Here is a 27,033-nt window from a genome sequence, read left to right on the forward strand (position 1 = left end):
GACCACAGCCTGATCTTTGTATGCTCAGTGTAACTTTCAAAGTATCCTTTGCTATTGATAATATGAGCTTATCTTTTACAAAAGATGATTGGTTTATTAAAACAGAGATTAAGACAATTAGCAAGAATTTTCCAGTACAGACCATTTCTCTTTCAGTCAACAGTCCATTCAATATAGACAAGGATCTGAAGTGGGGATGCACTTGTAAGCACTGGTTCTTTAAATTGTCCCATTCATGTCAGTCCCACAATTTACACTTGTCCTTGCTCCCTCAGCAGATCCCGACTTCAATTACTGAAGAGCATCTGATGTTATAAATTAATGTCTTACTGTACATCAATTTCTGCATTAGTAGAGCAGAAAAGTGGTTTCTCCTAGATTACTGCTGTTATGAGAGCAGTGGAGGGTGGATAAATGCAGCTTGTGGACATAACTGTCAGATACCAGCTGCTGGAAAGTTCTAAAAGTATACACAAAGGATAGACCAGTGACTATGAAAACATTCAAATAAATTACTGGTTCCGTTCCACTGATAAGAGCTACACCAACTTATGTTTATGCCAGTCAACCTAAACATAAAACCAGACAGTCCTGAGACAAATTCAAAATAAAATACCATTCTTTATGTTTTTTTGTTTAGGAAAGAAATATTTTGAAGGCACACAATGAAGGTTTAAAGATCCAGCTGGAACAGGCACATAAAACAATTGAATCTCTCACAATCCACAGAAGAAACCATGTAGTGGACAACCTACAACACAGAGACTGCTCCTAGCAGACAAGAGATGAAATCTCCTATGGAAGAATGTAAGAAAGACTGAAGGAAGGGTTGTGATAAAGCTGCTCTACCAGGTGAACTGGAGAGTCTGAAGGATGTTAAACAGAGATAGTCTCTTTACTCGATACATTTGAATATTAATCACACACTCCCAAATGTATAAATCCTCTTCTTTGACTTTTTAAGGTAATTTAGCATTATCTGTTCCATGAAAATAGTTTCTTCTGGGTTTGTTTTTAAGAGGAGTGACACTGTTGCTGAAGTTTCTGTTCATGACGACGACGTGGATTGCCCAGTGACTTGGCTGTCAGCAGCACATCTTACTCTACAAGTGTTTGGACAAAGTAGACAGATACTCAGGAGACTGTGTCTCCTCAGATTTGGCCCAAATTTAGGTTTGTAGAAACAAACTTTCAATAAAGTTGAGTATATAAGTAAAACTGTAGAAATATTCCATTAAGAGAAACAGTTATCATTTTGGCTGAAACCAATTAAATCATGATATGAACTGTCATCTTTATTTCCAAAGTTTAACAAGAATAGTAAAAAAAGTAGTTAAGCTAATGATATCGGATTCTTAGACTTTAAGATAGACTGACAAGTTTTTTAAACATCTGTCAGAGCTTTAGAGGTCCCGCTACTTTAAGTAGCTTACCTTTGTTAACGTAAAATAAATGAGGCAACAGTGAGTTTATATTGAATATTGTTTCCACTTTTATGTTCCATGCCACGGCTTGGAACACAGCCCTACTTATTTGGCTTAAGGGATAACTTGTTGTCTGGTTGTTTTTCTCTCATGTCTAAGTGGACACTGTTGTTTAGTATAAGCTCAAGGGTCATATTAAGAGGGAAACTGTACAGTAATCCCAGGGCAACAGTTACTGTATTCCAGAGCTCCTAATGTCTTATGGTTCTAGCAAAGGATTCTCCATTTTCGCTTGCCTAGATTTCATATGCACTTTAGGTAAAGAGTCAAGATGAGTGTACTTTTCTGCGTGTAAATTTTGTATAGTAAAAGGTGCGAGGGAGGTAACTTAGTTTTCTTAAAGCTACAAAGTGTACATATTGTTAAGAGACAACAAAATGGTCTTTCAAGTCACTGATAAATCTATTTGTCAGAATAGCCAGTTTTAAAACTGCATTTGTGTTTCAAGAGGATCTGTATACTTTACACTTGTATAAAACTTGCTTGTGTTATCAAACAGGGATTTGTCATCACACATTTAAACATCAGAAACTTAGGACTTCAATACATTTACCTAGTCCACTTAATGCTCCTCAAAACTTGTAAGTTACAAGTCCATTATAGATTGAAATTTACTCAACTTATTACAATAGCATGTGTGCTTTGTGTTCAAAGTGGTATAGATGTATGTTCCATCCACAATTTGTAGTCCTTATCAAGTATATGAATGCTTTATTTATTAAGAAAAAAGTCCATTTGAAACTACTTGCCAGTTTAGTGAGTCGAAATTCTTGTTTTGAACTTGTTTTGTGCCTGCATCTTCATGTATTAGTAAAAACAAAGGGAGGGAACTAGTAGTAGTGGATTTTCTGTTACTTTACTGTAAATAATGGACATGTGTAAGACAAAAACCAGCAGCTGTGAAAACTGTGCAGCTTTTTTCCTCATACACTAAACCTGAATTATTAACACGGAATTGCACTTTGATCAATGAAGCAATCAGAATGGCTTCAAGGTCTCCAGACTTGCTTTGCCCATTTTCTGTAAGCTTCTTGATTTTGTTCTCTATTCAGGGAAACTACAGTAAGGCGTATTTCAATAGGCATTTAGCAAGTACAAGTTTGTTTCTGCAACAATTAAAATAAACAACATAAGATAGAAGTTGAATGTATTTTCATGTATTTTGAAAATACCTCAGAAGAACAGCCATAAATCTTGTTGTGCAGCTAACGGACAGCCTGTAGTCTAACCTCTGGATTCTAATAGAATTTGTGTGTATTTGTATATACGTTGTCTGTGCTGAGGGTGGAGATCATGAACAAAATCTCTTATTTAAAAAGATATTTCCCAAACATCAGCCCCTGGCCCAAAGGCTACTGTGTTAATACAGAAAATCAAGTTATGACCATAGATTTGTACAGTCTTAAACGCTAACTTAAATGTTCTGCTGTGCTGTCATCTTGTTCCTACAAACAAACAATGCGAACAACTTAAAAGGGATCTGTTTGCAGAAGTGTCCTACAGAACACATACATGGTGCTTCATGTATGCTGAAGACTTCCTGCTTCAAAGAGGTCAGTTGATACCTGAAGAACGTCAGAGCTCTCAAAGATCCTTCAGGTTCCTTGTTTGCCCAAAGCCACTTACTATAGTTTTCTTCCTCCCTCTTTTTTTTCTTTTAACTTCTTTTCTTAGTGGTAGTCCCTTCTTTCTTTTGGGACTTTCTGCTGCATGAAGGAGTAATAGCAGAAACTGAATGCAGGGATACTGCTAAAACTGACAAAGCTATGAACAAAACTCACATCTGTATTAATTTTCAAGTTGCTTTATGCTAGGAAAAAAGATAAAGTATTAAGTGCTGTTTAAAAGTCATGTTAGCAAACACTGGTATTGACATTTATCTTGTCATGGCTAATTTAAATGAGAAGCACCTTTATCCCTCCAGGCTCAGCTCTGTTTCATGTACATACAGGAAGAAAGGAAATGCAAGTGACCTCCCCTCCAACTACTGTTTATTTTTAAATAAAGTGTGAATTCTGATGGTTTAAAGTTAAATAGAGTAACATCACAATTAAGAAAAGCAGAGCTACCGTTCATATTCAGATTAAACACAGCTGCCTTTAAAGTAGCTTACATAACTTTTTTTGAAATATGTTTTTGTTACAGTAGCAATCTGTTATTTTGATGTAACTGATCTCTGTGGCAACTTGAAAACATACTGGTTTAATGTTGAGAAGATTGAAAAAGTGTATAGATTGTAAGGATTTTATATAAATTGTTAAGATTTCAGTTTAATATTTATAATAGAAAAAATACTAAGATTGCACTTCATGCCTCGGAGTTTATATCTCAAAGAAATCTGAACCACCTTTATACATCTTTCTTGACCCTGTCATGTGAGATACTTCTGCAGGATTAACCTAGTGCCAGAGTCCCAGCACCGTTTCACCTTCTGTGAGCCCTGGTAATACTGCCTGAGAGAGCAGTGAGGAAGCTCATTATTTGTTTGCAGATTAGTCTTTCCCTATTTTAGCACTTGACACAGTACAGGCACTTCTGTCACTCACATTTCCAAGTATTACAAAGCACACTTCTTCATCAGTATAATCTCTCACGTTTGTTAAGGTACCAGTTCTTGAAAGATTTCACAATGTGGAGCCAAGTTTAAACAAGGCTTCTGTAGCATCTGCTAACACTGGCTATTGCACATGCAGTACTGTAGCACCCTAAAGACTTGCTATTCTCTACGCTGTAGTAACCCTCAAAATACCTTATCATCTCAAAATACATTTTTACATAGGGAGATGAATATTCATTCAGTTATCTTTAGTCATCAGAGGGAGATGAGGGAAGAAGACACGGAGTGCAAACTACTGAAAACACAGTTTCTGCTTATGTGGGCAAATCTGCTCTAGTCTTGCACATGCAAACCAAGTTGTGTTTTACTTCACAAGTACAGAAATTCAGAAAAGAAAACTTCAGAAGTAATTTGAGATATTTCCTTAGTTTATGTAAAGATAACAGTAACTATCATACAGACTTATGGTTTGTTTGGGGTTTTTTAACTAAGGCAAAATTTAAGCGAGACTCCTTAGTAATCACAGCCAGTATAATAGGGAAGTATTTGTGACATGTCCTGTCAGCTGGAATTCTTCTATATTGTTCTTTACAGCCTTCTGCATTTTGATCAAAATATATCTGTAATTTTTCAATCTCATAAAACATATGTTCCATCACCATTGTAAATCACCAGCAAGATTTCTTCCTTACAAACACAAGAGGAACATATGACACTGGATCCAAATAACACTACACAAGGGATGCAAGTAACTTCAAATACAGTACTTTATTCCTCAGTGTTTACAGCTGCTAACAAAAATGTCTCAAATCCTGAAAAATTCCCCAACCCATTTTTCAATTTTTGAGCAAACAAAACAATACTCAGGTAGATACTCACTACGCGTGAATAAACACAAAAATGCTCACAAACATATATATGAAAATCTTTTGCTTACAACAGAATTTTTGAAAATACTTTTTTTTTTTTCAAGAAAACATACAAAATTTGAGAAGAGGTTTAAATCAATTATTTTCATGGTATTATTGCATTTTTTGATAAATTAAAAGCATACATTCTGACACCAGAGGACAGAAAAGGATACCTTGATGAAATGTGGTGGTGCTTACTTTAGTTTTCAACTACTGGCTTCACATTTTGGAATTGCTTAAAGAGAGACTGAAATGGCCAGATTAAAAAATCAAAACAAAATATCCAACATATTCAAATTTCCATTTTCTACATAATCTACATAAAGAAAACTGAAATATGGTATTAAAATAATTTAACTGTTAGAATTACACGTAGGCATATAGCTGGTTCACTTATGGTTTACTTCATTCAGAACCACCCTGCCCTCAACAAACAGGATAAACCAATGAGTGTAAAGGCACCAAGACACATTCACATACAATTACACCTGTTGAACTAAAACCAGCCCATCTCCACATCTTAAGACTGACAAAATCTTTAGGTGTAGATAAGCCACTTGATTTCCCTAGCATGCTTCCTTGGTGAAGCTAAATGCTGGACTGCTGTTCAGAAATTACTTGTAGCATAAACATTACACTGGGATGAGCAAACAGAATTTTATATTAAGGCTTCAGTTGTTAAAAACTCCCTCCACTCCTCTGCTGACCAACACTTCACCTCCATGGCCAGCAGTCTCACTTAGTGTGTCACCAATCTGTGAGCTATTGCAGAGCATTCATCAAAAACCAGGCGCAAGAGCACAAACCCCAGTAGTATGCTCCAGCACAACCTTTGGGGTGTCTCCATAATGACTGCAGAGGCTGACAATGGTGTAAGCCAGAAAGGAGTGTAGAAGAAAACTGGCAAAGGAACTGTATTGCTAGCAATTGGCTGAAGTTAAGTCATTATTTTAAGAGTTCACATCCAAGCTAACATTTTCAAGCAAGGAAGACTCCTGCTCTTCTTTGTTAGGCACCTGTCTGGACCCTAGAGTATGGGTAAATAAGTCCTTATCTATCCTTTCACAAGCAGCATTCTCAGGCAGACTATGACCAAAGAGGAAACAATGGAGAGAAACTTTTGCCATTTACCTAGATTAAAATTTTAAATGAAAAGGTTGGTGATGTCTTATTAACAAAATCTGACACAGTCTTTTTAAAGAGATAATTTGATTTTGAACACAGCTTCATATTCACGCATAAAGCTGCCGATGAAACAGGACATGCTGCATGTGTTCCTGAAGGTAAAGTAACATCTGTCACACAAACCAGATATGGACAGCGATAGGAAATTTGGGCAAAAATAACTTGTAACTGTGGAACATAAAAGCAGAATGAAATCCTAAAATTCAACCTGCAGTTAAGCCAACCTGCAGAGAAGCCATACTCAAAGTGCCTCAAGGTTTCTGTGCTATGAAATCAACAGACATCCCCAAGTTTACCAGATGCCTTCCTGAATATCTCCGTAACAACATGCTCCTGAATACCGTCACGAGTGTATGCTTGGGCATCATCTCCCTGTTGTACTCTGTACTCAGGAGTGGCCTCACAGTAGAGATCTAAAAGATGCTGGACAAGAGAAACTGTCCTCTTTAATTGCCAGCTCTAAATTTAATTCTTGCCTACACATATTTACAGCCATAACTGCAAGAAAGTTTACTCCTTCTTCTAGAGTAACACTGTCTGTGAGGGAGAAGGCACCCATACAATATCAAGACTAAGTTTCTTTCAGGTTATCAGGCTAATTGGTTGGCAGAGTAAGAGGGTCACTGAGGAAGAGCAACTGCTGTATATCTTATTAGCTGTACAATTGGTCTTTCCCAAACTGGGGGAGGAAAAAACCAAAAACCCCAAACAAAACAAAAGAGAGGGGAAAAAACCCCCCAAACCAGAACGAAAAGCCTTCTCAAGAAGCTCAGCTTATTCAACCTCTATGTCTCAAGGCTAATTTAGAAGGAATATATAAATGAGCTCTTACCAGATACGATGCCTGAAGAAGTTTCCTGCCCAATCTGACCTTAAAAGATTTTTATGAAACACCAATAAAATGGAAAACAGGTAAAATGAAAACAGACACTATCAAAACTCACCATGTTTCTTAAGTTTACAGTACATGCTCTGACCTACACCTCTCTGATATAGTTATTAACACATTAAACAACACAATTTTATTTGTTTCTGCAGAGTATTAATTCAGAATGTTCTTTTACGTGAATTCTGGAAGAATAAGAAACCCAACAGAGTAATTTTGACCAAAGCCTTAAGGATTTCACCATCTGACATGAAAATTCATTTACATGTCCCATATGAAAATTAGATGAAGACAAAAAGCCTGAAAGCAGCATTCTAGTTTTTCAAGTGTTTCCATCAGGTTCTTAGGCCTATTTTGATATTTCTACACAGAATTTTGGATCAGGGGAGTGGACATGTGACATGCAATAATTTGAGAAGCTTGAATATTAAATAACATCTGTTTTTTTAGAAAGAGTTTTATTCAGTTTTCTGAGGCTTACTTTAAATAAAAGTACATTAAAAACACCATATGAACAGTACGAAAAAAAAGGACTTTAGTCATCACAGTTTAGTATAAAAGTTCTGCTCAGCTAACTAAAAGAATTCAATGACAACATCAGTTGGCGTAATGTTAATACTTAATTCTAACCTAAACCCAAGTTAATGTATCTAAATTCCTGACACCAGTAAACACCACCACTATATTTTGCCAATTACTGTTAATATTTACACTATTTCAGTATCTTCGGTATCCTCCCCCTCCTCTGCTGCCATAAGGATCACCATAGCCTCCCCTGCCACCATAACCTCCCCTGCCACTCTGGAAGCCACCTCCACCTCTTCCACCACCCCTGAAACCCCCACCTCCAAACCCTCCCCCACCTCCAAACCCTCCCCCACCTCCAAACCCCCCCCCACCTCCTCCTCCTCTACCCCCTCCGCCCCCCCAGTTGCCCCTTCCACCCCCACCTCCACCTCCCCAGGCACCTCTTCCACCACCTTCTTGTCTCTTTTGCCAAGGAGGCATTTCAGGAGGAGGTGGTTCAATCTCTGCTGGTCTGCCTCCACGGTCAGGTACTCTCCCCATCAGAACCTATACAGAAAAATAGGTCATTTTCAGTTTAAAAAAATAGTAATAATTTGAAGGGACACAGGGTACTTCTCTGCACAAAGACATGCTGCCTGCTCTTTACAGGAAATATGGTCCCCTTGGTGTAGAACTTGACAGCAGAATCCCTATTTCCTGTCCTTGTAACTCGCCCTAACACAACAGAACTCTGAAAGAGATCCAATTTTGCACCTGTAAAATTGCAGTAACTGCAGCTGGCTAGCTCATATTACTTTTGGGAAATACTTATGAAGTAAATACATGCATGTGAAGTATTAGTATTACAATAAACAATATATATAATTCATGTAATGCATATGAATATGTAATATATGTAATTCATGCAATATATATTCATATAGAAAAGACTCCTTATGATGCAGCTCTTCTACTTAAACTTCAAAGTTCAAGCTCAAACCTAATCAGCTAGCAAAAACCATGAACTGGCAAATTGATAACACAACTCTGAAAGGAGCACCAGTTTGCCTTAGGTTAGAAACAACTCATTAGGGGCTGGAACAGAGCATGTAACATGCTGAAGTAACACTTCCAAGAAAATTAAAACAAAAGGGATCTTGACTTTGGTGGATATTATCCAGTGTACAAAAAGGGAGACTGGACAAAATTAAACAAAACATTAAGTTAAAGATCAAAAAGGTATCCATGTAGGTCTTTTTGTTGTTTCCGTATTTCCTAAACCTTCTGTGTAATGAATGTTTACATATGCAGGTCAGTCCCAGGCACTTCCATTAAAGTCCTCTCCAAAAAACTCCAAAACTTTCTCTGAGATCCTACAATAATTAAGAAAATTCAGTATTTCTGGGATCAAAACATATTAAAAGATATCTAAATGAGGCACAAAACTTTGGAAAAATTTGTAAGTAAACGATTAATAAAAATAGGCTTAGTCACCATTTGAATGGTGAAACTAATGCCATTACTCACAAGCTTCAGCTTTTATCATACACAAGAAAGCAGTACAGTGTTATTACTGTAGCTAAACCAAATAATTTTGCTTTGCAGCAAAATGACACTTCCACAGAAACTTCTATCATTTATAATATACTGATACACTAAAGCTGCTGGTTTATGAACTGAATGACATAATCCTGGCAATGGCAGCCCAGGAGCTGATACCACAAAGACTGACATGTATCTCTAACATGAGGCATGCAGTTCCACTGAACTCAAAGAGGTCATTTACACAAACACACATGCACACACATACACCTCCTCATACTGCTCCTGCTCATCTAGACTAGTGTTTCACCCTGTGGCATGACTGAATGTGTAATAACATGAAAAGATGTTGCCGCAATGGTTAGTGGAATGCTGCAAACCTTCCTTTCTTAATCCACCAGATATCTTACAGAAAGAAATGAAAATATTAAGCGAAGAGTGTACTTCCAGAATGATGACTGACAGGTCTGTAAACTCCCATGTCCTTTTATCACATCCCAGAAAGAAAAAGCATACCTTATTGATCGCACAGACTGTATTTTCTCGTGTTGATCCACTACTTGTTCTTATGATCTTTGACAAATCTTCTCGAGCAGCAAGAAGGTGAGCTAATGTAATAGTTGACTTTGGAGATAATGCATAGCGCTTGGGCTGATAGATTCGTGCTATATCATCTGTTTTTACCTAAATGATAAAAATCAAACACAACTTATTTGCTAGGCATAAAACACTCAAATACGTGTACCGTAAACCATGAATTGGTCTCAGTTTCAATTTGAACACAGGGTGGAATGCCTAAAAATCTAAGTTATCTTACAAAATATACTGCCAGTTGTTACCAATTCCCTTCATACTCATGAAACTATTGTACAAAAAATGCTGATGTTTAGTTGATGCTAAAATTAACACCATTACAAAGGAAACTCTCCTATCCACTGTCATCAGATTCTTTAATGTTTTCCAACACATCTAAAGTCTAAAATGTAGACTGCCCTCTTAAGAGCTTTACATAGTCATATTTAACAGATCACTTCTAAATGTGATGAGAACAGAGCAGCTTCAAAGCAAGATCAACTTGTAGAAAAAAAATGAATTGTATCCATGCAGCAGAACACTTGTGCAAGCCATGAAAAAGGGAAGACTGAGAAGGGGAAAAAGCAAGACTTTTTCCAAACATACCTTGATATTTCATTTGTTTAACAAAAAAGAAAAATAAATACACTTTCTGGGGACATCTAGAGTGATCTTGAGAGTAAAACTGGATCTTGGAGGACCAGACAACAGGTGCAGTTCCTTTACTTGACTGTTTTGTCAGGCAATTACTACACCATTTATGGATCCATTTCAGTCTGCAAACTTACCTCTCTTAGGGACTGAACAAGTTAAAAAAAAAATCCAAACTATAGCACACACAAAAGAACACCACAGCATCAAAAGCAGATAAAGGTATCAATACCTATTTAATGATGGGAAAAAAGGCAAGCTAACAAATGAATTAAAAAAGCAGAACAATTTGCCTCTTGGCTTAAAAAAAAAAAAAAAAATGCCAAAATAATTTCAATCCCAAAACCTTCTTAGAGAAGTTATAATAAAATATTTTGACAATAAGGAAAAAAGATGTAATTTTGGATTAATATTTCACCTGGTTATTTCTGTAACTGCATACTATTTCACATCAACAGTCAAGATAGGAAAATGAATCATCTTATTACTCCACCATCATTAAAAATTTAAACTGTTGTTCTATTGCAAAAGTGTATTTGTATTGTTTTTCACATTGTTTGAAGGGAGTAAGATCAAATGACTTAAAATTTTCACCTAAGTTAGTCATGAGTTAACATCAACTACATTTCAGAAATACACTTTAAATTTTAAAATATATAGTTGCATTGGTACAGCTATAAGGAAGTCACACACACGGGAAACTGTCCTGGCTTCCGTGAGCTAAACGTCCTCCTTTTCCTTTCCTGCAGCATAAAAGCATTCACAACGCCTGCAGAAAATAGTGAGCCATTTCAAAGTAGCACAGCAGCATCCAGACTCCTGTCTTCTAGTGATACTGAGTGAGCTTCATGTAAACAATTCTGACTGCAAGTGTCAACGACAAATTGTGACACCAGAAAGACTAGTAACAATCCATACTTTCAGTAAGCTTTTGAAGTTTTAAGACATCCATCTTAAGCTTTCTACACCAACCTTTTGAAGGAAAGCTGATCTTGCAGCTCATGAGCAAAAACATTGGCCTTCAGCTTTCCACATGTATATTCATCAAATTACAAACCTTTTGTATTCTATCTCCCCACTCTCTTGAATAGAAACAATATATATTTATAGCTCAAAAAGATCAAACTGGTTAAATCATGATCGTTTTTAATATAGAGTGCTACAAACTAAATGCTCACAATTAAAATTATATCAACATAGAAAATTCAGAGTCATTTGGAATTTTTAGCCATCTGAAGGATTACAATTGTGTGCTTTTCTCATGAGCTGCTATTTAAATAACGTGTTCAACTGACCATCTGTAGTATGTAGTAGTTGTATGATCATCCAGTAAATCTGAATCCAAGACAGGTAGCAATAACTGTAATCTCACTGACTTTACGGGCAGTGACTCTTTACATTCAGTTCATACTAAGTCCCAGTGTTTATATTTCTCTTGCATCTGCATGAGAAATGCTGAAGATCCTTCCCAATTCACTTGATTGGAGAGGGGTGTATATAGGAAATGAAAAGGGGAGATGCAAACTTATTAAAGTGAGAAGTCCCAACAGAGGATGCTAAAATTTATAATTTTGAAGCTATAAACAGACACAAGGATAGACTGTGCCATCTAGTGAAATCCTTCCCCTTCCAGGACTTGGATGCTATAACCACTGATGAGAAACTGGTTGGAAAGAAGACAACAGTAATGGAAGTGTATTTACATAGTATGTATCATTCAGTAGAAAGATCTGGGGAACTGCAGCAGCCTCCTACGTACAGGAAACAAACAATTCGTCAAGCTTACCTTTGCTCTATCAGACCAGCCAAAAGACTGTACTGTCACATCCAGCCTCTTCATTAACATGCGTCGGCGACATTCGTACTCACTCCGAAGAGCATCATTGATTTTTTCCAATCTTTCCTGCAGTGTTATAATAAAAATTCAAACATTCAAATCTATAAAGTTATAGAAGTCAATTTAAAGGTAACCCCACTCAGCAACTGAGATGTCAATCCCCAGATGATCACTATGAACTACATCAAATTCGAGATGCATTTGTGTAGTGCTACAGTAGTATGCGTATACAAAGTGTTTTGAAAGAGGATGAATCCACAAAAAGTCTGCCTTATAACATTAATTCTAGAAGTATCTGATTAGCATAATCAGTATTTAGCAATTGAATTTTAGTATTAATACTTAGCAATAGACCACTGACTATAAAATGGACAAAGTTAGATGAGGCCATAAGCATTAATTTTGACATCCCATTAAATACAGAAAAGAAATTGAGAGACTTCTACTTACCACTTGTTCAGAATTCAGAGGTTTTGTTAGTAGTGACTTCCCCACATGGTTATTTTGAACTTTTGAGAGAATGTCCTTTATCTGAAACGAAACACATACTTCTTCTCAGAACACAAATTATACTTCTGTTTATTCCAGCACAACCTGCAGTAATCACAATTTGCTACTCATAAGATCAAACACAGCACATTTTTTTTAGCAGACTCATAAAACCAGATATGCTTCTTCTGGCTTACCCATGACAAAAAGATTTCCTGAATACTTTTACTGCATGACTAACCTCCATACAAAAATCTTTTATGGCACGCTACTTTTCCCGTTTATAATAGAAAAATATGTACACGGCAAATGTTTCAAGTGCATACAGGCAGAAGGGCTAGTTAAATTAATCATTTTACTTATTAAGTGTTGTACCTACAACTAAGAAAAGGTAACAACTGGAAGCTAAGAGTTCTGGTGTCAAATGCTAGACTTGGCTAAAAAGTTCTGGTAATGGGATGCTAATAAGAAAGGCAGGAGATATGACAGGTATACATTCTCTCTCCTAATCCTGCTTGCTTTCATATAACATCACGTTTAAGACCTTTTCATTCACCACAAATCAGCATTACTTATATTTCTTCCATTAGCTTTTGCCCTCAGAAATTAGGGATGAGGTGTGCTCTCTCTTTTTGCCTTCCAAGCTCCACTGCATTCTCCTCTCCCATTACAAGAAACCTCTACATCCTTTTCTTGAAGGAACTTCCTTTGCACAGCTCTTCTCCATGGTTGTCTGACTTGTCTGTCTTCTAAATGCAGCCCACTTGTTTTGCTTTTAGTGAAGCATGTACACGATGCCTCTCATAATTTACTTCAAAATTTCAATGCATCCAAGCACATAACATACTTGAATTTAGATAAGTGTCTGAAGAATCAAAACCTGGAGCAATATAGTTAGATCAGCATGACAGCAAGGGATGAAGAAATAAGTAATTACTACAGAAGGAATAAACAGCAGATTAAATAAAAATCCTATTAGGCAAGAGGTGTCTATCCATATGCCATTAAGGTCAGCAATATAAACTCAAAGGTTCTAATGAGTTGAAGAGTCTATCAAAATGAGATTGGCTTCTGGAACAAAACAACCCAGCAAAGCCAAAACAAATCCTTGATATAATTTATAGCTATTGAGTGAGAGAAAATTTGGAAACCAGTGATGCTGAATACTGTGTAGAGATTAGAATTATTGCAAGTTTAGCTGCAAGGGCAGCTAAGAGGTAAATACAACAATGGGCTCCACATACAAAAAAGCCACACATTCTGCCATCACAAGATGATCACAGGTAAAAGACCTAACTCAGCACTGCACACTCCTGAATGCCACAAACTGAAAAATGAAAGGAAGTTTAGAGAAAATAATAATGGAAGAGAATCAGTGAAAATCAGAACGAGAAGAAACAAGACAGCTAAACGAAACAATCCTTTATTGACTGGGAAACTGCCCCCAAATTTCTCCAACCTTTCTCTCCAAGTTAAAGATGATACCTACGTAATTTTACCCAGTAACAGGTTTATTAATCAAGTAATATTTAAGGAGGAATCTTTTCACTGATGAACTGGTCTACGTTCATGTTTGTGACACACTATAAAGTCATACCCAGATTACTGAATCTCCACCTCACTCCCCTGCTCCCATCAACAGAAATCTGAGGACATTATCTTACAACTATAATGATGAAATAGACTGAGCTGCCTTATAGCTGCAGAATACATTGTCCAGCCTTGACTGATGACAGGGCTATGAACACAAGAGCTCTAACATAACCCTGTCTGCCAGAGGACAAGAATACAACTGATATGAGAATCTATGCTATAACCCACATTCCTGAACACAACAGTTGCCCTAGATTAAGAAGGATAAGCAGGAGTTTAAAGAAAGACACCATCGCAACAAAGAAAGAAGCTTGCATGTGTAGCGGGAACTATACAAAATGATTGTCCAGGTAAGAGAGCAGTGAAAACCTACTCAGAAAAATGCAAAACAAATTGTAACAGCAAAGTCATCTTAAAGTTTTCACACACTCAGATGTAAAAAACAAACTAATTAAAAGCTAGATGGAGACAAATATACTTGACTATTTGACCTTCTGTATAATCCATGACCTTGGTAACATAAAATATTTACAGGATTGCTTTGGAAGTTAACACATTCTCTAAAATTAGTTTAAAACCAAAACAGTTACTGGATTTGTTTGATACAAAAATATTTATTTCAAAATCTGCTGTATAAAAATATAGTAATTCTTGCTGTCCTGACATTTTAATCCTCACAAAACAGTACTAGAACTGTTTCCTCATCCTTTAAAAAAAAATTAATGGATATAAAGATTAGAACTAAACAGATCAAGCACAGTTAATAGTGCAGGAACAGCCATCTTCACCACCACCTGGATGCTGCTCTTCATAAATGAATCTATTAAAGGTACTGTCTTGTCACCCTGAAGTCCTACAGATATAAGAAAAACATGCAAGTAACAGGCCCTCTCCCCCAAACCTCTAAATATTCAACTGCCCCTGGCTGAGGAGGAAGAAGAAAAAAGCAGCATAATCATGCAAAATTTTTACTCAGCAGCACAGAGAGATTCATTCCATGTATCTCCCATAATTCTTAAAGTGGATCGGTCACCCACCCTCTCCACAAATACTAGGGAGAAATAAAGAGCAAAACTTTTAGCTGCCTGACAGAGAAGACAAATTCCACCCCAAGAGTCTATTTACATTCTGCAATGAGGAAGTCAGATTAAGGATTGCATCTGTGAAATGAATTAGAAACTGGTGGGACCTGAAAAAAACAAAAAAGCTATCCTGTTGAATAAAGCTTAAATTGGCTTCTTCTCTGGCTGCCAGTAAGTCAAGCATTTTCATCCTCTTCTGCAACTAAGGAAATGGCACTGTCAAGTAAATGCCTCCAAGTAAGAAGGTCATACGCTAAAAAGCAAAAAATTAAGCTAAGGACATTAAATTTAAACACATCCCAGAAACAACTACAGGTATATAAATGCACAATCAGTTATTGCCCAAAGTCTTCTGCTTGCTGCAGCACATTTGAATGGGTAACATGAAAACTATGTTACTTCAACTCATGCCTTAAATTTGCAAGGCAAAGCATGCCTCACCAGGTATATTACATACTCGGGGAAATGCTGAAATACTTCACCTCAAAAACAAAACAGTTGAACACTAAGCCAGCTTTCAGAATAAAAATTCCTTTACACTTGTCAGATAGGGCTTTTGTGGATTAGACTGTTGGGCCCTTAAAGAAGAATGCTTTCAGAGATTATGCTTACAATTTAACAATTGAGAAAACACATAAAAGCCCATACCTTTTGTTCCACATTGGTTAACAAGGGAGGAATTTCAGAAGATGAGGAGTTTGGCAGGCCCAGTGCATTGCAAATAGCTTGCACTTCCTGGTAAATTTCATTGTGTTTTTCCAAATGAGAGCCTTTCATTTTCTTGCTGTGCAGTATCTTTAAAGCCTGAAGTTCTGTACTTAGAAATACTAGAGAGAAAAGCATCATAATGGCAGATTTAGAGACACATGAATATTTCTGCATTCACATTCTCATACACAAATACAAGTACACATTTATAAGACAACCCTGATAAAAAGGAGACTCTCAGTTCTCCCATGGACTGGTCAGTATCAGTTTCCCATTCCTTACTTGAACTAACTCTCACCTGACTTCCTATCTTCAGTCTACACATCATATTTCACTGCTTAACCCACTTCTGCCACCAGACTCCTAGTTCCTTGGCTAGTTTTGTATTATTGCACTGGTTCCTGCTGCTACTCCTTTGTCCAAGTCCATCTTACACCTAAACTTTACTTCTCTCAATCATGCACTTTCAAATCAGGTAGCATTTCCTTTTAAGATGTACAGAAACTTCACAGAAACACAGGAAGCAAGGTCTCAGTTTCAGCAGAGCTGGAACTGGATTGGGAGAGGGTTGAGGCCTCAGTAGGCTGAGCCATACTTCACAAATAAAGTTTAATTTCTACTAAAATAGTTTCCTAATAGTTTTCTATTTTCCGTTTCTGCACAAGTGAGCTGATGCATGCTCAGGTAGGTTGTATAACTGTACACATATACTTAAATACAGATAAAGAACTATTTAATGTAACCGTAGAATAACAACAGAGCATGCACATACAATACTGTATTCTAAGTGGGAATAAAAAAATGCTTATAACTTACAGAGGAGTTTAAGACAATCTTCTTTTTCTCTTAATCTGTCCTTGATGTCTCCAGATATAAGTGATGAATACGGACAAGCCATTTCTCTCAGAAAGCCACTAATCTCAAGCTGGAAGCTCTCTATATCTTTATCACCTATGGGAACAAACAAGTGCAAAGCTTTGGACAAGGTGGTGATGCCACAGAATCTTTGAAGACTTTGATGCAATTGAACATCACTATGAAGTGAACAGCTTACGTCACAAAGCAGCATATCGATGTAATTAATTTTCTGACGAACAAATTTTAGGTGTCATGAACCCATTATTACCAGTGATTGTTTTTAGTTTTACTACTTTTTTTGGTGAAAACACAATCAATACCAAATCTTATCCAAGTTCTAGTACTCAAAAAAATCAGGTAGCGGTAACATGCAACTCGAGTATCCACACACAGTGCTGAAAGGAACACTGCACTGGACCAAGTAGCTGAAAATATCAGGCAGTGGAATTTAAGCCATCAAAATCCCTGGAAGTCTCAAGGCCAGGCTGGATGAGACTTTGAGCAAGCTGGCCTAGTGGAAGGTGTCCCTGCCCATGGCAAGGGCGTTAGAACTAGATGATCTTTAAGGTCTCTTCCAACAATGATTCCATTAAAATATGATTACATAAAACAACTAATTAAGGATGCATGAATATACTTTTCATATTTACGAAAATCTAAAAAAAAACCCAAACCATGAGCACCTTTTTTCTTTTGAAAGACACTTCACAAGACAAGACTTAATCTATGAGCCACATCCACACAAATACAAGCCTGTTTGACTACCCTTTCTCTATCTGCTAAACTTCAACACTGTAAATTCACCATCAGCTGAACAATATGGGCCTAAACCCACTGAGCAAATACTAAACTGCATTAATAAATTAAAATGCACACACCATCTGCTGCAGTGATGCTTTCTTCCATATTACAAAGTGACTTTATTTGGGAACCTAACCAAACACAAAGCTCAAAAAACTCTGGTGAAGACAATCCATTTTCTGCTGCTTTGTTCAGGGCTCCCTCCTCCAGCAGAGGACCAGTGTACCTGCAGAGAGATAGAAACATTACTGATATGAAACCAGCTTACCATAAAATATATACGTTTTAAAAACATTTTACCACAAGCTGGTTAGTAACCATACTGGAAGTAATTACTCTTTTTAAGTTACTTTTATCAAGGAATAACTGAGACTTTTTTTTAAACAAACCAATAAATGAGTGGTGAACAAAATGGTGTGTCAGAAAACAGGAGGCAAGCATCCGCACGTATCATGTGTACATGAAAACAGTTTCATGTCTCAGCCCATGCTGAACAGACAAGAATGTGAGTGTTTAGTCAAACAAATTTCCCTACAACATTATCTTGGTGATGTACTTCTGGGACATCACTGGCAATACGATAGCAGAAAACGAACTCAATTTTACACTGTTTCTGCTCTGTTCTACCTGGAGCAGCACTTCAAGGCGGGCTGAAGCCGGGCGGACAGTGTGAGGCCCGGCCACCCACACGGCCGCTTTCAACACCCCCGCACCCCCCCCCCCCCCCACCCCCGCAACCCAGCAAACACCCGTCCAGACGCGCTTCCTTCTCCTAACCCCCATTACAACCAGGGTAAGAACAACGCAGATGCTGTGACCCCTATTCCAGGCGAGGGTAAAGGCCCAGCCACGGCCGCCACCGGGCCTCCCCGGCACCCGCCGGAACGCGAAGTCCGTTCCTCTGCCCCACGCCGCACCCCTCCGCCCCCCGACCCGGGCCCGACCTCCTCCCTGATGCGATGGGTCCCCGCTCTGTGCTCGGCAGAGCAGCGAGGCGGCGGGGTCCCCTCGGCCTCCCTCCCAGCAAAAGGGGGGGGCCGCTGCTACCCCCGATTACCCCAGGGTCTCCAGCGCATCTAAAATGTCGCATTCCATCTTCACGGCGGGTGCCAGCTCCTTCATGCCGGCACCTCGACTTGGGCTCACCGCCGCCCTCCGCGCGGCGCTGTGCCCGGCTCAAACCGGCCCTCCGCAAACCTGCGCCCGCCGTTGCGTTCCGCTGCCGACTTGGGCCCCAGGCCCAGCAGGCGGCCCCGGGCTGTCCCCGCCCCTTCTCCGTGCGGCTGTCCCTGCTCTGAGGGGCTGCAGGGTCTCCCTGTGCCGGCGAGTTGCAAGCGGCTGGAGGTGACCTGCCAGGCAGGCCGGGCCTTGCATTCTTGCCTCAGTGAGGAGCGCCCCAGCAGCCTCACCGTTCCCTGGCCGGGTTGATATGGCCCTGCGGCTGTCCCTGTTGTCCTGCTCCAGCGTGGGCCCCAAGCTCACTCGACACCTACCCCCTACCGCCAGGGGTTTTATGTGAGTAAAACAAGCAGGTTTTTCGGCCTGGACCAGTCCGGTGTTTCTGGTCTCTCTCTAAATTTCGAACTGTGAAACTCTGCCCGAGGTGGTGCAAGCCACGACCGCGAGGCCCCTGCCGATTTTGAACTCCGGGGACCAGGCTCCAGGAGCCTGGTTGAGGTTAAAATCCAGATTGTTTATGATATTTTTGATAAATTACGGAGGGAAGCTGGGGTAGGAGGGTTGTGTTGCACAAACACAGGCGGTAGTACCAGCTATGAACATGACCAGCAGCTCCTGCCTGAGGAACACAGCATTTCCGGCCAGATGTGGCTGTTGTGATGAAGACCTTGGAACCAGCGCAGAGCTTTGCTGCCCGTGTGTGACTACATGCTGCACATAGTAGAGTGGGATGGCTCACTGTGTTTCTCTGAGCACATCACTTTCCAGTCCTGTGGCCTGCAGGGATTTCCAGTTTCAGTACTGTTAGGCCTATTAATTGGAAAACTGGAAGGAAGGTTTCCCAAAACACGTTGTCTTTGCTTGAGCATTGATTTTCTTTTGTCTTCTATTTAGAGATGTCTGGCTTGTAATTTCCAAGCTTTTCTTAGGGACAGCAGTGTTAAGAGAGAGACATAAACTAGTGCCAGCTTTTTTTTTTTTTGACTGACTGGTTCCAGACTATCTCTGTTTTATCCCTTACTCCCAGCCACTTCTGGTGAAGCATGCCCAAAATTCCTTCTAATATCATACTGTAGCATTAGTTTCTCAGAGTTTCTTATTTCATGTAGTTCAGCTGTAGGCTCCTATCTGTCCTATTAAGTAGAATGAAAATTCAACTTTTTAAATTATTTTTTTCCAGTCTTGCCTTATCCAGACCTTCAGAAAACCCAGCATCTGAATCTGTGATGAAGTGCTGTAAAGATGTGCAATCAGATGGAAGTAGTTAGAACACTGATATTCATAACAAGCAAAATATCCACCATTTTTGAAGCAGCTATTTTGAATGATTTCCATTTAGCAGAAGATGTGACTTTATTGCGTACTAAGCTTTAAAAAAATTGGGAATGAGGACAGCCATGACATCCTCTCACACAGAGAGACAGAAATCTAGGAATTAAAAACATTATCTACGGCAGTTGGTGCAAAGAAGAGCATCTTTAAGTCTGATAGGGTTATGTCGACCGTATGATGTACATCAGTGCCAGCAACTCAGTGGTCTCTTTCACAACTCTTAACTATGTCTTTTTCCATATGACTGAGCTTCAAAAGGATTTTTGCTTCAAATGGGTTAACATAATTTTTCTAAATGAAGGAACATGTATATGAGAGCAAAGATTCTAAAAATAAGAACTGTTACTCCTGTTTAAGCAACATGGATATCCTATTATTAAACAAGATATTCAGAAATAGAAATAGCCACTTTTCTTTCCCTCTCTTTTCTGAAGTTGCATCTTGATGCTAACTGCAGTGAATCATCACTGCACAGTTGTCTGAGAAACTGAGTAGTTTTCATATCACCCAACAGTGCATGCTAAGAAAAAGAACTAAGAACAACTAGAAGTGAAATTAGCATAACATAATTATCAAACCTGATAAGTAATATGGTAATTTAAGAGGTACTGTGTGGTACAAGTAGGTGGCAGCATTATTCCCTGGGTCTCTCTTAATAAATTTTTCTACATGCCATAAATGTATTTTGCTAATTTGTACCACAGGACAATACATAAACTGTTGATTTCTCCTACTGTCTTTTGATAATGTTGCATATATATGATAGCCAAGTACATGCATCAATTGCTCTTTTAATTCCACAATATTTTTTTTAATCCTAACTTTTCTGTATAATAGAGGTATTATGTATATGAGGAAATGGAAGTTTGAATTTCACAAATTGTGTCTTGAGAACCACAGGTAAAAGGCATTTTTTGTTGTGATCATGCACTTAGGTTGCCCAACACCTTCTCAAAAATCCGCTGTTTATTCAGTCCACAGCTTTCTCCTTGCCCATTCCTGAGTTTCCCATCCACAGGGGAGGAAAAAAATTGTGATAAAGATGGCTAAAAAATATTTTGTAGCAGCCTAATCCCACAGGAGTAGACTTTGCATTTGCCCTTTGTAATAGACAAACAAGAATGCCAAAAGAAGAGGTCTTGGCACACAGCTGTTCACAAGCTTTCACAAGAAAGGCGTATGTGGCTTCAACAAGGTCATCAGTGCCCTCAAACTTTTCAGGTTTTGTCAGGATTTTCCTTAGTCTGCCAGTTAGCCATCTCCCTCAGCAGTCATGTAAGTCCCAGAGCTGGCATGAGGAAGGAGTAGAAATGCACAGCCAAGGTTAGAAAACGAATATAGCACTGGATTAGTAGTGACTTGAATCAACTCAAACTGATACAAAATGGCATCTTAATTCAGCATGCAGCTGCTGCTGTCTACACCTCTCTTAAATATATTGGAGAGTACCCTGAGTTGAAAGCAAGGTGAAGATAGGAATTTGCGGGGTACATCTTCTGCCAATTCATATTAAACCTCTACAATTTCAAGTTGTCTGTAATCTTACGAAAACCCAAACTACATAACTCCATTTCCTATTGACGTTAAGCCAAGGTAAATGTCAGCCACTTACCAAACTACTTGTATGAATATGACAAGTCATATGTTGTTATGCTATTCAAAACTGCAGGAGAGGTGCTCCTATTGCCAGGCTTGCAAATGGGCACCAGGCATTCTCATACTGCCTAACAGTATGGGTGGGGTGGAAGGGTGGAAGGACTGCTTCCTTCTGCAGCAGATCAGTCACCTCCCGGTATGCGCTGCCAACAGAGCAGGCTTTTGCTGGTATGTGGTATATGCAACTTGTCTGCTCCTAGTAAGGAAAGTAAAACTTCCCACAGATATACTAGCTGCCCATCTTGAAAGATTCAGTTGTTTTGTCCTTCTCCTATGCAGCACAGGAATAAAAAAATGGATCTCTTGAATTCAAAAGAGGAGACTCTTTAGTGCAGAAGAGGTACAATCTGTAGTACTAAGAAACGTTTAGCAGAAAATTATTGACCACTAGAGGGAGTCATAGGAGTCGGAGTTGTGCGTGGTACATAATAAATGCTTTTCTCTAACACAAGCTTGCCTACGTGCAATGCTGTATTGTTTAAAAAGAGTTTAAAAATGATTGAGAGAAGACAGCACTTCATGCATGCTCAAGTCGCTATAAGAAGCTTATATTAATTGAATTTAAAACAGATCAATAACAGGTTTAATTGTTATAATGAAATAATTTGTTTACACAGATATTTGTTTATCAGTTTAAATTAATGTATTAACCCTGTAAACCTTTTCAACTTCCATCTGTAAAAAAAAGTACTAGCCATTCTTTCAACCTATTAAAAAAATAGGCACTGTTCCTCAGACTTGCGGACACTTAAACATCTGTAGCTTACTTGTTTAAAAGCTAATGTTAAATTGATTTTAATCCTTCTATAAAATCCTTCTTATATTTACAGATTATTTGGGACTACCCACCCCAGGCAGTATCAACTTAATTACATCATTGTGGAACCAGACTGCAAGTTAAAATTGATATATATATAAATTACATCACTGTTGCAAATAGAGTACATGTGAATGATGAGTATACTAACATCACTGAACCTGAGTGTATTTATGCTAGCTACAGGAATCCTGCCCATTAGTTTAAGGGCTACACTCCTGAAACTGAAGCTGACCTCTGATCATAAACATTTGATTTAGAAATCACCCTTATAACATCTCACAGACCAAACCAAGCCACCTGAAGTTGTGATGTCAAGGCTTTCAATCCAAAATGATTTTTTTCAAGGTATTACACGCAGTGATAAATTCTGCAGAATGCAAATTGCAATTTCTTGAAAGTGGACTGCTCTCAGACTGCTTTTTCAGGGGACATATCTCTGCACAAATGGTGGGGGAGAGGTCAGAACTGGGCAACCATCAACACCTTGCACAATGACTGTAGTATACTGACTAGCCCTCCTTTTCCAGTACTTGTCTAAGGAGACACTGGCTCTTCATTGTCCTTGAATTGGAATAAGATGAATAAGGCACACTGAATATGTTAATACACAACAATATAGCCAGAAAGGTGTTGACCGTAAGCAGCTTTACAAAAGGAGAGCTGAGCGACTCATGGTATTATCAGCACATTTCACCTCTGTCAGGGACTCAATTGTCTTCTCACTACCAAGATAGTCATTACACCATGAGGTCTGTTTACTTCTGAAGTTTCTCATGGATTATTTAAAGAGAAAGTGAGAAGATGATTTAGTCTGTAGGTGCCCTGTGAACATTTGTTTGCAGAAGAGGTTTTGGAATACTGATCATAATTTTGTGGACATTATTTCATTATGAATGAGACTGAAACCTCATACTAGTGCAACATATTAAGTGAGCAAAAAAAGACAGACCTGCAGTAAGTCTTGCCACTGCTACAGCAAATGTTCAGCCTGGCAGGACAAAGCAATGAATATTCCAAGTTCATATTTCTCATTCTTTTAAAAATAAACTGTGCCCGTTTTGCTCTTCAGACCATATGGCATGAATCATTTCAGTGAAGCATTCATCACATCATGATTTACACTGACATTATTTCTTAGAAGTTAAGTGGTAGGGCTTCACTGTTAGGAGCTTCATGTATTACAACTGTTCTCTGTTCTTTTTCACTTGTTTCACTGAAAGGTGACTTTATTAATCTCATCTTGAAATTAGAGTTACAGGAATGAAAAACCAAGCACAAAGTGTTCGCGCTTTTAGGCATTCTGTCTGAAAATTTATGTCCTCATAAATGTACATAAATTTTTATTTTAATCTTTTGTACTCATGTATGATGTAGCCATAGGTGCTCCTTTGATCTTGATTCTGTTTTTTTTTTCATTTTAAGAAAGTACAACAGAGAAAAGTCTTCTGCAAGTTCTTACGCAAACACCAAATTAATTGAAGTATGTTGAATATTTAAATGGTGAAGAAGGTATGTGACCAGGTGTGAGTTGTCTGAGAGGGACTCTCTGAGGTCAGAAACCTGCAACCGAATCCCCACAACCTATGTCAATAAAACACTGGAAGACTGCAGAGTTCTCCAGGAAAGCGTGTGTTCAAGGGCACCACAGGCACTGTGCTGCCTTCCCAGGGAAGCCAGGTATATAGATTTCGCAAAAGCTCCCTCTGTCAGTTCACAACTCTTTTTTTTTTTTTTTTTTTAATCACTACTTGTTCTATATTCCATGGATTTGCCACAATTTAGTGAATTTTCTGTGTTTTTGGGTTTGGTTTGGTTTGGTTTTTCACTATTAGCTTCTTTTTGATGAGGAGAACTGAAATCTGAGAAAACTCACAGAGCTCTTGGATAACATGACCTAAAGAATCTCAAGAGGAGAGAGGCAACAGAAGGCTGTGAGAGGGTGGGAGAAGGGACATTTAAGGGGCATCTGCATATATATATATATTTGTAATATTTTTATATTTTAGTATTAAAGTTTAAAGCAAAGCATCAATAAAGTTGAATTCTTATTATCCAGAGTAAAGCATTCAAAAAGTCATTAAAGAAAAATTGTAATGGGAGAGGTGATTAAGGAAAAAAAGAAAAGATTAAAAAAAAATACTAAATAGTAGTAGCTAAAAAGATGCACTGGCTAGAAAGGTTGAGCATGGCTGCTTCATTCCCATGCCTCTCAAGTCCTGAGTGCGAGGAGTATCCAGAATAGGCAGTGGTGAGGGTTTGGATGCCCGCTTCCAACCCATAACATTAGAGATTTTTTTTACAAGACAACAGAAGAAAAAGAATTGTCCAGTCTATTGTCTCATCTCTGTCTTCTGTTTCTACCTCCAAGCTCATCAATTTCTCATGCATGCTTTCCTGGGGGTTTTGATCCAGAAATTTTCTCCTATCCATCTCAATCCTGTCCTTGCCCCAGTTCTGCTCATGAATTTCAAGATACTGCAAAGCATGGAAAGTGCTAAAGGTTCAGCAAAATAGTTGCTTAAATAATCTAATCTATGTGAAGCAGCTGAGCCGACAGTGCTGAAGTAATAAAAAATTGAGTAAATTAAAGGAGCATGAAGCATTTGAGCCCAAATGATTGAAGTCTGACAACATTAGAAGCAATTAAAAAATATATGATGTGGCCTTTAATGCATACAGTCTTTCTTTCATGGAAAAGTTAATACAAACATACATATGTCCACATATACATACATATATATGCGTATATATAAAAGCAGATCACTAACTTGTATTTGTGGCTGGGGGTAGGTTTCGGTTCTTTGGCTCTCTCTTTCAAATGATTTACCTATGTAGTGCTTGTAAGTTCTTAACCTAATTCTAGTGTATTCAACTAGAAAAAGAAAGCAGGTATTTTTAAAAAGCTTATTTTGCTTTGTCTTGAACTGTAGGCCTTTTTCTTTTTTTTTATTTTTAATAGTAACTCAGCCTTTTGGGTTTTCTTTCACCCCTTTCACCCCCTCTGTTGCTATTCCTTGAGAACTGTGGGTGGCTGATGAAGCAGTGAACATCACATGATGTCACTTAGCAACCTGATGTTCGTAAATAACAACGATCATTTTTCTAATGGCTATTTTTTCCCATCAGGAAAAATGCTTCGACCCAGTCCATTCTGACAGTGCCAAATTCTTCCTTGACCTTCTAGCATATTTATTGCTTATTCTCTCCTTTTGGGGGTCTGATTTCAGATGTTAACATCATGGTTGATGCTCTGAGAAGGCTTCTAATATATTTCTGAGCTTACTGGTAATGTATAATGGCAATAATTGTTAGCACCCTTGGAGCTCTTTAAGAATAGTCTCCTCTTCCTTTCCCCAAATGTCTGCATTGCATGAATCTGAGATGACTTCAACATACTGTTTCTGAGATGAAATCAGAAAGGTCATCCACAAATTACTGTTTTTTTTTAAGTGCCTTTTGGGAGTACTTAGGAAGCTCAGAGATTTTTCAATTCTTTCAGAAATAATCTGGCAAGATTTTTGTGCTTCCTCTTAGTATTAGTATAATCCTTTAAAATACTTGCTATGTTGTGAAAGACTACCTTTCCTCAATTATGGGGTTTTGCCAATAGCATACCTTCACATGAGCTATTAAGACAGAAACCAAAAGATAAGGTTATAAGCTAAGAAAAGTGAAATATTGTGCAAGCCTTTGAAAAAGATCTTGCAAAAAATTGCTTAGGAAATATAGCAAAATTATGCAACCACCTCAGCCCAGTGCAGCATGTCCCCAAGGAGATCTTTGTCTGAGAGCATAGAAAAAAACCCCAAATCCTGTCTGTGCAGCATCAGTTCCCCTCTCCCTAACCATATGGCTTCTCCTCAAAGACTTGGGGGCTCTGTAACTGAGAAGAGGGAGTAATGTGGGTGAAACCAAGACACTGTCATCACGTGTGTGTGACTGCTCTTCTCCTTCTCACTACTTGCATTGCTAGTTGGTACACCAAGTAACTAGTGGCTAAACTACACAGATAGGGAGAAGTGTCTGGATTTCTTGCTTCCTTTGGTTTTTATTTATTTTTTTTTTTAAATTAATATACTACACAGCACAGAATAAAAGACTCAGCTACATTTTCATATCCAAGACTTTTGTCATCTGTACCTTCCTTCTGTGGAGCTGCATTTCATTCTGCAAACCTGGAGGGGAAAAGATTACATTAGAAACATTTATCCCACAAAGCTTTATATATTTCTCACATAGCTGTACTATCTTGTATCAGCAAACTGTTGTTATCTGAGCCACTTCAGGGACATAGGGTTCTATCTGGAGGGTGACAGCAATAGAAGCACTATGAAATTTCAACTTTGGTGTGTCTGGTGGAAGCTAGAATAGGAACTGTGAAA

At 38.3% G+C, this 27,033-nt stretch overlaps 2 protein-coding genes across 5 annotated transcripts in view; one reads left to right on the forward strand and one right to left on the reverse strand.

The window, feature by feature from the left end:
* The window catches only part of RASGRP1 (RAS guanyl releasing protein 1), a 47,367-nt gene extending 43,578 nt beyond the window's left edge, over positions 1–3,789 (forward strand). Inside the window, exon 18 of one of the 2 annotated variants that reach the window (XR_009964943.1) lies at positions 641–776. Coding sequence is in view for 1 of the 2 variants with exons in the window: in XM_062619328.1 (XP_062475312.1) it covers positions 641–775 (135 nt within the window). In the remaining variant the exon portion in view is untranslated. Of the gene's footprint in view, positions 1–640 lie in introns of both variants that reach the window. The other variant, XM_062619328.1, reaches the window with a different exon arrangement.
* Positions 3,252–18,898, reverse strand: FAM98B (family with sequence similarity 98 member B). 3 transcript variants are annotated; one of them, XM_062619333.1, is made up of 9 exons: positions 18,722–18,896; positions 17,742–17,890; positions 16,822–16,956; positions 15,946–16,124; positions 12,584–12,664; positions 12,083–12,199; positions 9,589–9,756; positions 8,004–8,097; positions 3,252–3,937 (listed from the first exon to the last, which is right to left on the reverse strand). In XM_062619333.1, exons 1-9 carry the CDS (start codon positions 18,784–18,786, stop codon positions 3,909–3,911), a joined length of 1,017 nt encoding a protein of 338 aa, XP_062475317.1. In that variant the 5' UTR covers positions 18,787–18,896; the 3' UTR covers positions 3,252–3,908. The 3 variants fall into 3 exon arrangements, with proteins under 3 accessions (XP_062475317.1, XP_062475315.1, XP_062475314.1); XM_062619331.1 differs by having other exon boundaries at positions 7,992–8,097; XM_062619330.1 differs by lacking the exon at positions 3,252–3,937 and having other exon boundaries at positions 7,342–8,097; positions 18,722–18,898.
* Between the last annotated feature and the right edge of the window lie 8,135 nt (positions 18,899–27,033).

Source organism: Pezoporus occidentalis, unplaced genomic scaffold (assembly GCF_034315485.1).
Source record: "Pezoporus occidentalis ecotype Australia unplaced genomic scaffold, CSIRO_AGI_Poc_V1 ctg21, whole genome shotgun sequence".
Lineage (NCBI taxonomy): Eukaryota > Metazoa > Chordata > Aves > Psittaciformes > Psittacidae > Pezoporus > Pezoporus occidentalis.